Here is a 17,150-nt window from a genome sequence, read left to right as displayed (position 1 = left end):
ACATGGCAATGAAGCAACCTGTGGCTTTCTTACTCAGAATCCAAGGTAAGATCAGATTGACCTACTCATCACTGCTTGACCTATTTGCAAAGTATGGCAAAAATTAACGGTAGTAAGCCTTTGCATGAGTTCTTTCTAGAGTTTGGTTGTTACAGCCTGCATCTTCCTTCTTTGCCATGGCTGCACAGCTAATGTAGCACAGGGTAGGGTTCCCAAACTAAGGCCCAGGGGCCGGATGCGGCCCAATTGCCTTCTAAATCCAGCCCGCGGACGGTCTGGGAATCAGCATGTTTTTACATGAGTAGAATGTATCCTTTTATTTAAAATGCATCTCTGGGTTATTTGTGGGACATAGGAATTTGTTCATTTTTTCCCCAAAATATAGTCCGCCCCCCCCCCAAGGTCTGAGGGACAGTCGACCGGCCCCCTGCTAAAAAGGTTTGCTGACCCCTGCTAAGCACCATACTGAGACAAGACTTCCACATGCGCTTGAGCAAGATAGTCCATGGCATGGACACATTTTCTCCTTCTGCCCATAGTTCTTGGGAGCCAATCATGTCAGGGTCTTCTATTGTTGTGGAGGCCCAATGACAGAAAAGAGCAGGGAACATTTGTCAACCGTTGCTTCATTAGCAGATAGAACATTTCAAAGAGCACATTCTGCTTTTTGCAATATCAAGCATGGTGGAAGGAAAGAGTAACTACCCTGTTTCTCATATTTTAAGACATACCCATAAAATAAGCCATAGCAGGATTTTTAAGCATTCAAGGAATATAAGCCATACCCCGAAAATAAGACATAGTGATAGGCGCAGCAGCAATGCCAGCAGGAGGAGGAAAAAAATAAGACACCCCCTGAAAATAAGCCATAGTGTTGTTGTTTTTTTGAGGAAAAATAAATATAAGATGGTGTATTATTTTTGGAGAAACACGGTAGATGTTTCAGAATACTTGCCTGGAATCCAAGGAGCTTTTCACTAGGCTTTATATGTCTCTGGAATTCACACTCCACTGGCTGTATCACTTTGATTCCATCTTCATAAAATACATAGAACATATTCCCAATTCCCAGACCTTAGGAACAAAAACATGTTTAAAAGTACAAAATTAAACCACTCAGGGGGGGGGGAAAGTTCATGCACCAAAGCTTTGACTAATTTTTTGGCCAGATAAAATTTTGTTAATGTGTGTAAAATTAATTAAACTAATCCTGTGGGATTATTTTTTTTTTAAAAAAAAACACTGTAGACTTAAAATGAAACTTTAATGTGATACAAGATTTCACATTTTAACCCCCCTGAGAAGCAAAATGGCTTCATGAATATTAGTCTGGAAATATATGGCATACTTTGAAAATACCTGCGACAAAAGAGAATGTAAGGAATTATTAATTCATTTAGGATCAACAAGAAATAATACATTATTTACATTTTCTCATTGTGCCATTTGTGAAGGCTGGAAGAGGTAAACTAGAGGTTCATGGCAACACAGAAATTATGGAGGGTTTGGGTTTCTAAGTGATTTTGTTAAAAGTGTTTTATCATATGAAAATATATTTTATGGTTGCACCCCATCCAGCTTTGCTGTAACAAAAAGTACTTTTGTCCCTTCAATTTGGGGCACCAGAGCTTGGCCCCTTAAAAAGTCAAGGTGCTGAGGAATCTGCTGGAACAGATTGGGATATGGTGCAAGTGGCTCAATGAAAAGTGAACATCCTAGCTGGCTTGTGTCAGTCAAAGTGTTTGCATACAACTCTATACTTTGAAACACTTTAGTAGGATCATTCTGTTGCACAAATATTCATGGAACCCTCCATTATATCTGGTATTGCACTACAGAACAAATAGCATCATTCTCACAAATTGGCTACAGAACTGGAAGCCAAGAAAAGAGTTCCTATATGGCCAACCTCCTCTTTGCACAAGTTATTTTGTCTTGGTGCTTCAGTTTTTCATATTTCTTACATAGTACTAGAGATGGAATCTCCTTTGACATGGTGTCAGAAATACTAGTGGTGTTTCTGAGAGGATCTCTTGTAGGTTTTCTTGATACAGACTATCTGGTATCAAAATGGTGACAGGGAGAAGTGGTGGGTTGGACTGTAAGCTTCCTAAGGTCTTGGTTGGGGACGGCTCCTTGTTTCATACAGGTAAGTGCTCAATTTCTCACAGTGACCTGAATGCAGAATCTGTTCATTGACCTGGCAGACTACAAAACCCAAATCTAAAGGAAATTTAGCAGGATGCAACTATCTCACCGCATTTATAGGGCCATTCAGAAATTCAATTGATTTTTTTTATGCAGATGAAGGTGGAATAAAGGGTGGCAAGGGCATTCAGCAGAACCCGACCCTTGTCAATTTGTTTGCATGTCCATTCAGAAACTCAGCTGACACAGACCCAGCAGACAGCTATGTATTTTTGGAGGAACAAAGAAATGGTCATCTGGAATAGCTAGAATTCTCTCTGAGTGTTTAGAATCTTTCTAGTTTAAAAACCAAACTGTTCAAGGTTGCCTACAAGGGCAATTGTAAAGCCAGCTATCAAAAATAAACATGGCAGATAAAGCAAAGCAAGTTATAAAAGAAAAGAAGAAAAATCAGCAAGGGTAGGGGGAATAAATTAAAAGGCCAGTTTAAAAACAAAAATGTATCCAGCAAGTGGCAAGTCTTTTCACATGTGTACACATTGACACATTCCAATGGCTTCTCTGAAACTCAACATGTTATCATGGCTATTCAAAGGAACCACTGCATTTCAATGGTCATTCTATGTCATTGGTTTTTATATACCCCAATATTGCACTGAAAGTAGACATCTACTTTTGACAAGAATATGTCTATAGTTGTGAGACAACCCCAAAACAAGTAGCTCCTGTGTCTTTAATAGCAGCTTGATTTGTAGAAATCAGCAAGTGAATTTTTTCTCAGCTTGGAGCACTGTCACCTAATGTCTGTTCAAGGCATAGGAACAGGTGCCAGCATACAGTTGGCAGCCCTATATGTATGTGTGCTTTGCTAGCAAAGACAGTGAATAAAACATGACATTTGGAAATTGCAAATCTCTCTGAAGAACAGTAAAGAGCATGCAGACATTGCCTGCTATAAAGCATTCTATTTCTGTTGCACAGGTTCCAGCTAGCATATGCATTCTAACTGCTGAATTTCTCACTCTAATTCTGATTTTTGACATGTTTTCTAAAAACCTACCTACTATTTTGCTATACTGTTGTACCTCCGCTTACATATCCCTCTGGTTATGTAAACTTCAGGATAAGTAAGCGGCAAAGCCGGAAGTATATTTCTGGGTTTTTGCCACACGCGAATGCGCAGAAGCGGTTTCTCCGGTTGCAAAAACCTTGGGATCCGGCCAGACCTCCAGAACAGATCCCGTCCACAACCAAAGGTACCATTGTACTCATTTACACTTAACTGTGTCTGTTGATTCTGAAAATCACATAGGTTGCATACAATATTAGTAAGATTTGGAGTAGACCTATCAAAATTAATGGACATAACTAACTTATGTTCATTAATTTCAATGGGCCTGTTCCAAGATTTTTCCATGATACGTCTTAAACCCCTATAGAAAACAGTATGCCAATAACCATCTCAGTTTCAGATGTGAGCAATGTAAATATTTCTTTTCCAAAACCAGATAATTAAAATGTAAACAGTTATTTTTGTTGGAGGTAATAACTGAGGAATTTGAATATTTGTACATTGTACGTTCAAGATTTAGATTATTGGAAATTTAAATTATAATTCAGGATCTATTTTTTGCTTTCCTCTTTAATATATTGACTATTTTGCCCATTGTTTTCTCTTATATTTTGAATGTGCCCTATGTGTGGTGAGACCTGAGGGACTAAACTAGACATATGGAATGAGTTATTAAGGACAACTCTCTGAAACTAGTAAATAAATGATATGTTGCTTCTGAACTCACTAAAGGACATTTGCTTATCACCAAAAAGAAAGAAAGAAATGAAAAGTAAAAAAGAGAAGAAAATAACAGCTAAAGGATATTTGCCTATCACTTGAGTCATAGAGTCTTTTGAACTCCTTTGGGAGGAACGGCAGGGTAAAAAAATTAATAAATGCAATTAAAACTTCTGGCTGTATTCTTATATTCTATATCAGAAGCGGTAGGTTTTGGTAAACTCCAACCTTCCCTCTCCCACTCCACACACACTTCCCAAGTTTTAAAGATTTTTAGTTTTGTCTCACCAAGTAATCAGATAACAGCACTTCTCTGTTACTCTGGGAGTTTCGCTATATAGCAGTCTTGGCAAAATAAGAATGATTCACATTCCTGGGTCAACATTCTGACTGAAGATAAGCTGATTGGCCAAATGATTTATGACAGCAACAGGACAAGTTAAGGGCACAGTCCCCACAGGGAGTTTCAACAGTAACTCATATATGCCCGTAAGCCTTTTAGAAACATGGGTTATTCTTAGGTACAAATAGAGAAGAAAAAGATAAAGATTTACAGATACTGCAACCAAGGATTCATCTCCACCCCAAATAATAATTAGGTTTTTTTTTTCCCTATCCATGACAATGACACACCGTATAACAGAATTAGAAGCAAAGATCTATTTGTGAAGAATGAATGCATAATTAAAACATAATTGCTATAGCTATTGTCTAACTACAAATTTAATATGTACACCAGACAAGAAAATTACTACAGGATGGGAAATATATATATATATTAGTACCTTCCTCTCTCCACAGTATGTTTGCAACTGCAGCATGTAAGAGGAAAAGAACAGAAGACACAGATGAGTATGAAAATAACACGCAATGGCACATCAGTTTCTAAAATTAGGAACATGATACAAGATTGATTTGCACACATCAACTATCTACCCAAAATTCTGATTGTTTGACTCCTAGATATATACTTACTTGATATTTATGACCGGAATCTAGCATGTTTCAATGAAAATGAATAAGCTAATGTGAACCACAAAGCTTTTTTTTAAAAAAAGATTTTTAAGTGGCAATATAGACAATAGGGATACTTCAGCTAGTCTTATTGTGCTATTGTGTTTAGAATGAATAATTCTAAAGGAGAACACTTCATCGCATCTCAAAGAGGTGAAACATTTAAAAATATTCTATGAGTGGTGCATTCAAATGACACTTTAGAACTGCTCTGCGTGATCTTGACTCCTTTGAAGCTTATGGGATGCTTCTTAGAGCCTTCAAAAGGCAAAACTGAAGGCAATGATTTTCTTTAGCAGAGAGAGAGAGAGAGAGAGAGAGAGAGAGAGACTTTCTAGTATATTTACAAGAGATAGTTATTATTGAGATTTGAGCTCCAGTTCATTGAGTTTGGGTTTAAACATTTACAATTGAAAAATGAAACAGAACCCCAAATGCTTATTATCCAACCTATGACATCATTTTTTTCTGTTTTAGAAGCATAGCTAGGCAGATTCAGACATGATCATAAAATAAATTGACAAAAGCAGACACAACCCAATCAAAGTACAAGTTAAAAGTTCCTAAGACATTTCAGAAACAGATCACTCACAGGAAACTGATACATCAGAGAATTCAATAGTATAAAAGAACTTTTGAACATCAATATTTTTTCTTAGAATTTTAAGAAAAAGGCAGGCAGAAAGTTAATTAGTTTCCCTCCTCCAGTTATTTTTGTCTCTGCTATGCAGGAATCTTATTTGCTCTACTGAAAATCCAAACATTTTCCTGAGCTACCGGTAATCCTGTTACATTGGGCCGGTAGGCTTAAGGCAAAACCCTTATATTATGTATCAGTAATAGCATGACCAAACTAATAACCACTCATTCATGTTTAGTATTAAAAATAATGATGGAAGGCAAATTCTTGGCATTAAGAAGTTATATTTATATTTGTGCTCTGGGTCTCTCCATCCTCTTTCCCCTCACCACTACACATTTGGTCCTGGCAAAGATAGATCTTGTATTATTCAGTGCATAAAAAATATGGACTTTAAACATTTGCTTTCAGTAGCCAGCGAGACCTGACACTATTTGGCATTTCCCCTACTTCTGTTAACTTTCAGGCCAAATATTTGCAAAACTTAAGGACATTTTCTCTTGCATGTTTCAAGGGATACTTTTACTTCTTTTGGATGGAGCTTCAATGGGGTAACACTAATCTGATGAGTTCTATCTGTGAGGAAATTTCTTCCAATTCAATTGAATTCTTTATTGTGGTCCAGAGACCCACCAATAGATTCCAACACGATAAAAATACATTAAAAACATGCAGCGAATAAAACTATGCTTCTTTCAGACCTTTATTGCTCTCTCATCCTGACCCCCTCAGAAAAAAAATGTGAATAAATTGAAACAGCAAGCCATATATTATTAGTTTGTAACTTCCATTGAGATTGCTGGAAGGAGTTGATTAATCCAATAAACACTCTGTATTCTGTAAGATCATCTGAATATTTCACTTTTATCATTCGAAACAAGTAAGTTCATTACCAAAACTGTAGCTAAATTACTTTGAGAGCAATGAACCAATGACTATACAAGTAAAAAGTCTCATCTAAAGAAATGTAATACTACTTTCCTACCTATTAACAGACACATTTGATAATTTTGCAACATTTTTGTGCATTAACTGGCAAGTTTTATTGACTGAATCAATATTTGGTTGAGTATATTTGCAGTTCAAGGACAGTTATGCAGAAAATGTATCACAGTTTTTAGTACAACAAAATTCTGCTACATTCTGTTATTTATTGTTTATTGTTATTCGTGCTTTTATAGTGTATTTTATGCTGTTTTTCTGTTGTATCATAATTAAGTGTTTTAAATTTGTTGTTAGCCGCCCTGAGCCGGGTTTCTGAACTGGGAAGGGCGGGGTATAAATAAAAATGTATTATTATTATTATTATTATTATTATTATTATTTATAAGAACCAATAGGCTATTTTCCCTGGCTTAGGGGATAAAGGGGGGGATCTGTACCTGGATTTTGGTATATCATGCCAAGTTAAAAGCACAATAACTACAATACAAAACAACAACAACTGTGGCAACTTTGTTCTGAATCTCTTTTTATCTCTGCTATCATTAAGATTCATGGCTGAGAAGACACAGGTTTAATTAGGATTGGGTCCTCTGAGCCTTGGTTCAAGGCCTCAATCATTGGTAAAGTCATACTTGTAACGTAATAGGATTGAGTGATTTGGTACACAGTATGAGATTGAGAAAGAAGCTGGAAAGGAGAGATAACAGGCAAAAAATCCAAATCCCAGGTGGGAGAGGGAAATCTGAGGGCAGCCTAGATACACAATATGACTGTTGAGGTATCAAGGAAAGTGCTGTGAAGATTTCTGCAACTGAAGTCCCCATGACAGGATATTGGAGATCAGGTAGGGGTGGAATCCCATTTAAGCTTGTAGGTCTCCTGACAAAACAGATCCCTTTCCTCCCCCCCTCCCCCCAAAAAGCAGTCCCTGGATATACTGAAGTTTCAGATTCTTTAGGGGCTGCCCTACAGAAAAATAATATGCAATCAGTAAATGTGACTAATCCAGTCTAAGATCCCAGTCAGGTAAAAATGAATCCACGACCAATATTGGATCAGCCAGAGTTCATGATTGCATTTTCTGCTTCCTATATACCACCTTGGTGGAGTTATAAGAAAGTGGTAGAATTGTATTTATTATTTAGTAAGGGTTGTGTTCAACTAATGTTTACTCAGTGGAGACCTATCACAATTAATGGACAGGACTAACTTAAATTCATTCATTTCAATGGGTTTATTCTCAATAAACATTAGTTGAATACCACCTTAAATTCCAGAAAAAAGAAGCCATGGATAGGATCCAGAATTGTGCAGTGTGGAACTCCACATTTGTCTTCTTTTGTAGCATCTCACATCCATATTCGGCTGTACACATCCTCAAGTTCTCTCCATTGCTTTCTGTTGTTTGCTTCCTGAATCCAAAGAAGCTCTGCTGCTAATTTTAGATTGCCCACCCATTGCTTAGCTGCCATCCCCTCGGTCTTTTAAAATTGTAGGGTCTTCACACTAACATTGGTTTATTCCATTGGCCTGAATAGCCTCTTGCCACAGGTCCTGCATATGTCCATTTTAACTTTGTGCCTCTTTCCACAACTCCATAACTGTCAATCTTTGTCGCATTAAATCATTAATTCTTTATATCTTTTAATGATATGTTCCATGGAGAGCCTAATGCAAGCATCCCCAAACTGCGGCCCTCCATATGTTTTGGCCTAGAATTCCCATGATCCCTAGCTAACAGGACCAGTGGTCAGGGATGATGGGAATTGTAGTCCAAAACATCTGGAGGGCCGAAGTTTGGGGATGCCTGGCCCAATGCCTTCAAAAATATTTTCTGGGTACTTGGGGTACCAGCATGGGAAGTGCCAATGGGGGGCTACAAAGGGAAAGGTAAATTGGCAAAACTAACATCCCTTCTTTCATCTGCAGGAGTGTCCATTTTGGGCACCTCTGCTTGATCCAACTCACTGTTCAGAATGAAAAGAGCCCTTCCATTCGATTCACAGAGCAGCAGATCTGTCTCCAACTACAACATAATTAAAACGATGTGTTTTATCTATAGAAACCACAGAGTTCTACAGACCGCATAATTTCCCCACAGTTGAAATTTCTTTTCTCTGTAAATTCTGTAGGCAGGGTTTTTCTCTTAAGACAATAACCTTAGAATAATAACCCCAGAGATAACTGCTGAATCTTGTTTTATAAATAAACCCTTGGTAATCTACAGATGTTTTATGGGCTTTGGAAACAAAGATGACCCCAACAGTTGTTTTTATTTTTTAAAAAATCTGTTTGAGATTGAGTCCCCGGAAAGTCTTTGTTCATCTCTGCATACCTAGGCATATCATAAAATGCCAGCACAACTTATTCCCAGATCAATGAGGTAAAGAGGCACTGTTGTGTATGAGATGCACCAGAGACCTGTGAAAGACCCTGTGAAAGAATTTTAGACTATAAATCAGAGTCAAAAAAAGCTTTTAGCCTTATGCTGTTCTATAGGCCTGGCAGGAGAAGATGGCCATGAACCTCGGAAGTCAGTAGCATTCAGAGCACATAACCTCTTCTTAGGTGATAGGACTTTGACATGCAAAAGAGGCCCTGGTGTTAGAAATTGATCTATTTAATGGTAGCGAAAAAGCATATTATTTTTTAAACATAGCCTCTAGACACAAAATGCAGGAAGCAGATAATTTTCAGCTTGCTGTGGGTGAACAGATGAAAGGATTTATAGAAGTTGCTTCATAGAATGTGACAGAGTCACAGCTGCTTAACTGGGTAACATGGGGAACTGTAATGGATGTTAGAGAATAAAAAATGCAGGATGAAATATTAATTGGGCATCAAGTATGCAACTCATCTGTAAAATACTGCAAAATATTTGGGTGGCAAACTTTCCTCTCACTTCATTAACAGGTAAACAACATGAAATCCAGATCGCCTGAAACGGAGCAGCATTATTTAAAAAATATTCCAGAGGAAATTCAAATCTAACCTTTATTGTTCAAAGTAAGCTTTTGAAAATTATCATCATAATAAAAATATCAATAATATCTATTTGAAATATAGCTGAAAACCTAAGATGCTATTCCGCTAAATCAGGGGTGTCAAACTCAAATTCATCGGGGGCCGCATCAGCAGTTTGGACATCCTCAAAGGGATGTGTCCACTCTTTATTATCATAAATTATTGTCACTGCATTCAATTATTACTGTTTTTTGTAATAATGTAAGTAATAACTAGCTCTGAAAGCAGAAACATAGTCAGAATAATGGCAAGTAGATATTCAAATGTACAATTATTGTACAATTTATTGAAAAATGATTTTTGGTAACTGCACTGGGTGGTGGAGGCTCGCTAGGGTTTCATGCAGGACCTTTGCAGAGCTACTGGTACCTGGAGATGCTGGGGTCCTTCTGCATGCAGGACAGATGTTCTGCCAGTGAGCCACCACCCTTCACCAAAGGGACTGGCTGAGGTTGACTCACTGAAGCTGCTCTCCTGGTTCCAGGGTTTAAGGGCCAGAAGTATAAAGCAGCATCCTATGTTTCTGAGGAGAGGGAGAGGGAGAGGGAGGGAAGGAGGGAGGGAGGGAGGGAGGGAGGGAGGGAGGAAGGAAGGAAGGAAGGAAGGAAGGAAGGAAGGAAGGAAGGAAATAGGGAGTGGGAGGGAGAGAGGAAGGAAGGAAAGAAAGAGGGGAGAGAAAGAAGAGTAGGAAATAAGGAAGAGAATAAAGAAGGAAAGAAAAAGAAAGAGGGAGAGAAGACGGAAAGGGAGAAAGAAGGAAGGAAGTAGAGGGAAAGAAAGAATAAGAATGAGGGAGAGGAAGAAAGATGGGAAGGAAGGAAGGAAGGAAGGAAGGAAGGAAGGAAGGAAGGAAGGAAGAAAAGAGGGAGCAGGAGGGAGAGAGGAAGGAAAGAGGTGAGAGAAAGAAGAGTAGGAAAGAAGGAATAAAGAAGGAAATAAAAAGAAAGAGGGAGAGAAGACAGAGATAAAGAAGGAAGGAAGGAGTGGGAAAGAAAGAATAAGAACGAGAGAGAGGAAGAAAGAAAGGGAAGGGGGGGTCGCTGCCTTCATTCAGCGCCAGAAAAGAGTGCGAAGGGACCCAGGGGCAAAAAGCATTTCCCGTGCAGCGTGAGGCAGCGGATGTCTGTTTTAGGAGAAGTGCGTAAAGCCTCAGAGTTGCACATTCGTGAGGCTGAGCCGCTGCTGAGCTCACGTTCATGAGGCTGAGCCGCGGTAGGAGGAGGAGGAGGTGAGGCAAGAGGAGGCGGAGGCTTGCCGGGTCGGTGCCCGGCAGCGCCGTGCGGAGAGTCCCGAGCCTCTGGGACGCAGCAGTGCTCTGTAGCACTTTGAATCCTCCTCCTCCTCCACACGGCGCTGCTGGGTGCTTTGTCTGTGCTTCAGCAGCAGCAGCAGCAGCCGCCGTTTCCAGGCGCCGAGCCGTGGCAGGAGGAGGAGGATTCAAAGTGCTACAGAGCACTGCTGCGTCGCAGAGGCTCGGGACTCTCCGTGCGGCGCTGCCGGGCGCTGACGCGGCAAGCTGCCTCCTCCTTCTCCTGCTGTGGCTCGGGGCGCTCCACGCAGCGCTGCTCTGGCCGCCTTTCTAACCCCCCGCCCCAGCTATTTGTCGGTGCTTTGTCGGCGCGGCACTTCAGCAGCAAGGTCCCGCTGCTGGGTCCCGCTGGTTGGGGCGCTCGGCGGGCCACATGACGAGGTCTGGCGGGCCGGATTTGGCCCCCGGGCCTTGTGTTTGACACCCGTGCGCTAAATCTTACACACAGCAGCTCCACTGAAATTAATGAACATGACTAAGTTAAGTCCATTAATTTCAATAGGTTTACTTTGAGTTGAATACCATCTTATATTACATCTGTGACCCGGGAATTGGTGCCACAGAAGTTCAAGCAGTTTATTATGTTGTTACAGTGTAACAGCAATGATAATGTACAATATATATGATAGCCCAATTCCCACAGTTCTATTACGAGCAAGTGTCACCCAAATAAACGGACCTCAAGGTTAGGATATGCCTATGATTCCTCTCCTGTTTCAAACATGAATAAAGAGACTATTTAAAATGTCATCCTGAGGCCTTTAAGTAACAGGGATCCAAGTTTGAAATATATTCATAGGCTATCCTTGAGAGTTCATCGATCAAAGCAATAACGGTGACCTCAGATGTCCACATGACTTAAGATGAGGAAACTAACACATTCTGGGAAGAGACAGAACCCCTTTGGAAGATGTGTGAGAGCATGAGGGTTTAAAATGCCTTCTCAACAGACCTACAGGGGGTGGGAGATCTTATAGTGATGGAAGAATAGTAAGTCACACATGATTCCTCTATGGTTGTTATGTCTTAAGTCAGTCTTATTTTTAACATCATCATCACCATCTCTATAGTACACCCTGGGAGTTACTGGTATTTACTTACTTCTTTGTTTACTTACTTACTTACTTACTTACTTAGCATACCACCCTTCATCTGTAGATCTCTGGGTAGTTCACAACAAAGAAATATAAGATTGTGTTGCCACCCTTTGGACCTCTTGTGGGAGAGGCACATGAAGAAGGGCTTCAGATGATGGTTGCATGGTCTGGGTCTGGAGTATATTATCCTTCTGTGGCTAACATAATTTATACAAACACACCACCACAGTATACACTCAGTAATCATTGTGAATGTTGTGAAAGAAAGGATAACAACAGAGAGGAGACACTAAAATAGTAGTGGCTCAATTTAGTCTGCCACAGGTACATTGCCCATGCACAGAGAAATCTTTTCTAGGACATAACAGAGCTGTCTTTAGTTATTCAGGTGGCGATCCTTGGCAGTAAATCCTACTGAATTCCACAGGGCTTACCCCCAGGGTTAGGTTTGCAGTCTCAGACCTTGAGAAGAGCTGGATAGGTCTATGGAAGGGGGCACACAAGTCTCCTATTCCCTATAGGTGGCAATCTGAGTGCCTGTGTGTGCATGCCACAGACTGAAGGAACAGGGTTCTATTATGAGCTATAGGTTCCCAACCAAATGAGTCTAAGGAGAAATCCTAGCTTGGGCTGGATTTTCCAACCACATCTGCAGTTCTGCCAGCTCCTGCTGGTCAATGCACAAGGTGGAGTGGGGTGTTTCGCTATGCAAACTGGCACAGCCTAAGGACACAGTTCAGGTACCTCCTCAGAATTGGAAGGGCTTTGGTTCCAGTTGATCCATTGCAATGTGCCCAGCAGAGGGATACCTTCATGAAACCTGAAACCCTACCAGTAGCATAGATCAGGGGTTAGGATTCCTCTGCTTGTCCTTTAGGAAGATAATAGAAATACCTGTCTTATTATTGTGTAACTCACCCTCTGAATGCTAAGGTCTCCTAATCACATATATGAAGCTAATGTACCAATAGACATGATCTCACAAGATGTAGCGATGGTTGCCAAAGAGGATGGCTTTAAAAGAGGAACAGACAAATCCACGGAGGTTGAGGCTATGAATGGCTACCAGCTGTGATGGCTATGTTCTACCTCTACTCTCAGAGGCAGTATGGCTGTGAATGCGGTTGCTGTGAGTCCCAAGTGGGGAGAACATTGTTGCACTCTTGCCCGGTCTGTGGGCTTTTCATAAGCCACTGTCTGAACAGGATGCTGAACAAGATAGGCCTTTGGTCTGATTGAACAGGCCTTGCTATCTTTCAGTTTATGGGCTCACAGGGACACGGCATGGTTTTGTGGACTGAGATGTAACTTTATTTCCAAATCACATTTCAACTCTAAGTTTATGACTTCTGAAGTTTGAAGTTTGCATGAAGTCTCTTGCGGAGTTAATTATTATATTTCTGTGATTAGGCTGGAACACAATACATATAAAATAAGTGTTGACAGGTAAGCAAACAGGCATGTTACGTATATACAAAGGACTTTAAAATCTCTTAGGACTGAGAGATATATTAAATTGTTCCAATACTAATAGGAGTGTCAAAAGGGTTTACCAGATTACCATCTTTTGTTAAAATTGCGCCAAGCTGTCAAAGAAGCTTAACTCATTGCTTCTTGAAGACAAGATTGTAACAACTGCAGGATAAAATGCTTTCACAGTGTTTTTCATTGACTTTAATCTTGAATTTCCATTTTGATGATGAATTGTTATCATCTTAGTAGTACTGGCTTCTCTCGGGAGCAGAAATGTGACAAGAGTGTGTTATCTGCAGGAAACTTTAAAATAAAATTATATCCTCCAACTGCAACCAAAGCCAAAGCTCAGACTATTTATTTACTTTTATTCTTGCTAAGAGCAACAGGCATCACATAGTCCACTGAAGGTCTTATCCATCACTCCATTTTCTTGCCTGCTATAAAAGATGGCATATTAATCTCTTAACAAACCACACTGTAGGTTATTACATCTCTAAAATCTAATCTCAAATTCTAAGTGTAAGTATAATGTAAATGCTTTGAAGATTTGCTTGATATTAAACACTTCTCACCAGTAAATTGGAGTTTCTGATTTTGTTGTTACTGTCAAAGAAATCCAGTGGAAGAGAAATGGATGCTTCATATCTTTTACTTCTGTACAGCCCAGTGAGATAGAAGAACCTTTATCTCACTCAACAAAATCCAGCCCTCCCAAGCTCCTCTTTAGTGGCAAGCAGATGATGCATGAGGTCCAAAAAGCTGTCTCCAGGGCTGTGGTGAGAAGGTATGTCAAGAATGAACTTTATATTGTGAAACTTTTTTTATATATACACTGTGCCTCACTGCACATTCCTTTAGACGAAGAAGAAAGCTTCTGAGGCCTATGACCGAAACCTTTCATCTGTATTAATTCATAAAAGTTGTATAACTCTACAACACAGAACAGGCTTTGCGGCAGGTTTGATGTCGGGACCACATGGAACTTTCTCTCGATAGCAGGTTGGAAGACATTTAACTAAACTAGGGCACTTTCTTTTTTACCCATCAAAGCCAGAAAAGCAGGTGTTCAAGTGTTCTGTGATGGATTTACGCATCGGAGGGCTACTTTGCCAAAAGTAGAACCTAAGAATAATGGAGCAGGTATATATATTGGAGAACAATGGAAAAAGAACTGTATGATGGCAGCACAGGTTAATCTTGATCCTGATGGTGCAGCCGTTAGGAAGAAGAACATGCAGAGAGTGACAATAGGAGAGAGCCAGGGCTCCTCATCACTTCTCTTCTAATGTCAATATACTAGCTTCATGGTAGGTGGGTCACTGTTGCTTACTGGGAGGAGGGAGGGGAGGGGCAAGGCAGCAGGAAGGTCACCAAGCCACTTCTGTATAATACACTACTGTCCTGCCGAAAGTAGGGACCCAGGTGGCGCTGTGGTTAAACCACTGAGCCTAGGGCTTGCCGATCAGAAGGTCGGTGGTTCGAATCCCTGTGACGGGGTGAGCTCCCGTTACTTGGTCCCAGCTCCTGCCAACCTAGCAGTTCGAAAGCACGTCAAAATGCAAGTAGATAAATAGGAACCGCTACAGCAGGAAGGTAAACGGCGTTTCCATGTGCTGCTCTGGTTTGCCAGAAGCGGCTTTGTCATGCTGGCCACATGACCTGGAAGCTATACGCCGGCTCCCTCGGCCAATAATGCGAGATGAGCGCGCAACTCCAGAGTCGGTCACGACTGGACCTAATGGTCAGGGGTCCCTTTACCTTTACCTATCCTGCCGAAAACTTTTGGACTTTCATTTTTTCCTCCTTTGTCACTATCATCATTCTATTTTCAACAACATTTTTGCATGTGAGTATTAAATTATTCCTGCATTGCAGGGGATTGGACAAGATGACCCTTGGGGTACCTTCCAACTCTACAATTCTATGAAATTAGATATACTCAGGACTTCTTTTCAGGTGGAACTCACCAGAACTCAGTTCCAGCACCTCTCAAGAGGGCGCCATTGCCATTGTAAGAGAAGGAGGGAGGTGTTTGTGGTGAGTTCTGGTGACTCTTTTTCTACAAAAATAGCACTGGGTATACTCATTGTGCAAGAGGAACTGACAGATTAAGTTGCAAATAACACAATATAGGTCACTGAAAAATTCAAATAAGGGCACTGACGGAGAACTCTGGCATGAGGGTGCCATGATGAAAATTGTTAGATGGGACTGAGGGAACCAGATTCCATATTTTTTAAAAATAATAGTAATAATAATGTTTAGTATATTTGCTCACCATAAAGATTATCTTTTAAAAGTTAAGCACCTTGAAGTTCCATTGATTTCGCTGGGAGAGAACAAAACAAGTACTTCAGTTTTCTCATTGAAATCAATAGGAGTAAGTTCAAAGTGCTTAACTTAGGCATGATTGTCTCATATTTACAATAAAATCAGAATGTCTGCTACCTGGTTCCGAGAGAACCAAGTAAATATGCAACTAAGAGGCTTGGCACAATTATTGGGCATGCTGTAGTAAATTATTGCTGAAAACAATATTACTTTTCAGATTTACAATTCTTGGTTTAATCCTTTTGCCATAGCAATCACTTCAGCTCTGACTTCTACAAGGCAAACCCCAAATATCAATCAAATCTGAAGTTCACAGCAAATGTCTGTTCTGTTCACTTGCAAACTAAAGCACAGTGACAAGGAAAATGCTAGAATTATCAGGATTGAGCTTTCTACTAAAAGCGACCTACCATAGGGAGGTCCTTACAGGTGATTTATGTTCTCATGCGCTGGCTGGTGATGTTCCAAATTAGCTTGATAGATGGGAAGGAAGGGACTGAGAGACGGAAGTAAAAAACATGCTTGGTGTTTTGTGCTGCGTTTGTTCAGCTTTGGCAAAAAAACATTTCACCTGCCTCACATTTTATGGTTTGTAGTACTTCTTGAATGTCTTATAAATTCAGATTTAAAGTTTATTTTATAAAAAGAAAATAAGAACTAAGTCATATCCTTACCTATCATATTATTAACTTTTACTAGTCAGGTTCATAGGTTTAATTCCAGAAAGAATAATATTTTTCATGCTTTGCAACCAATTATTCATTATTTCCCTTTTATATGGTGCTTTTAGGAAAACAAACTGTTCCAATATCTTTGTTTCTTTCAACCAAAACAACCTTGTGAGGTAGATCAGGATTATCATCCACTAAATAACTCACAATGAATGAGCTCCATGGGGAACATATTATGAGAAGTTTGAAGCAAAGGGACATGTGCTCTGTCACTTGCTCTCATTCCTTCAACATTGTGACCATTGATAATAAAAAGATGAAAGGCAGGGACGGCTGCCCTAGAAGGTATGGAAGGGACAGGACCTCAGGTTTCTGTCTAGCTTCCCAGAGACGACTGGCAGCTGAAACATGAGGAATGGTCCTTTTTTTAAAAAAAAAAATATGCACAAAGAGTAGGGAGCAGGGGAGGTAGTGATAATGAATACTGAGATTGGGGAATAGCATACAAAGAAGAAAGGGCAGGGGCTAGCATGGAGCTATTGGTGGAATAGTTGGAAGGAACCACTGAGATTACCACTGAAAAGGAGCCAAACATAATGTGAGGAGACCAAAGCTTAGTGGTAGAGAACATGCTTTGCATGCAGAATGATCCAGGTTCAATCTCTGGCACCACCTCCCCCTCTTAAATAGAACAGACAGCAGC

At 40.1% G+C, this 17,150-nt stretch overlaps 1 protein-coding gene across 4 annotated transcripts in view; it reads right to left on the bottom strand.

Annotated features, from left to right (window-relative positions):
* FSTL5 (follistatin like 5) overlaps positions 1-17,150 on the bottom strand; it is a 323,696-nt gene that overhangs the window by 42,449 nt on the left and 264,097 nt on the right. For 2 of the 4 annotated variants that reach the window (XM_060278679.2, XM_035112814.3), the window contains 2 exons: positions 4,726-4,752; positions 956-1,074 (listed from right to left, as the gene is read on the bottom strand). In XM_060278679.2, the coding sequence (XP_060134662.1) occupies positions 956-1,074; positions 4,726-4,752 (146 nt within the window). The remainder of the gene's footprint in view (positions 1-955; positions 1,075-4,725; positions 4,753-17,150) is intronic. The other 2 variants (XM_060278680.2, XM_060278681.2) reach the window with 1 other exon arrangement.

Source organism: Zootoca vivipara, chromosome Z1 (assembly GCF_965207765.1).
Source record: "Zootoca vivipara chromosome Z1, rZooViv2.hap1.1, whole genome shotgun sequence".
Lineage (NCBI taxonomy): Eukaryota > Metazoa > Chordata > Lepidosauria > Squamata > Lacertidae > Zootoca > Zootoca vivipara.
This window is presented reverse-complemented; position numbering and strand designations above follow the sequence as displayed.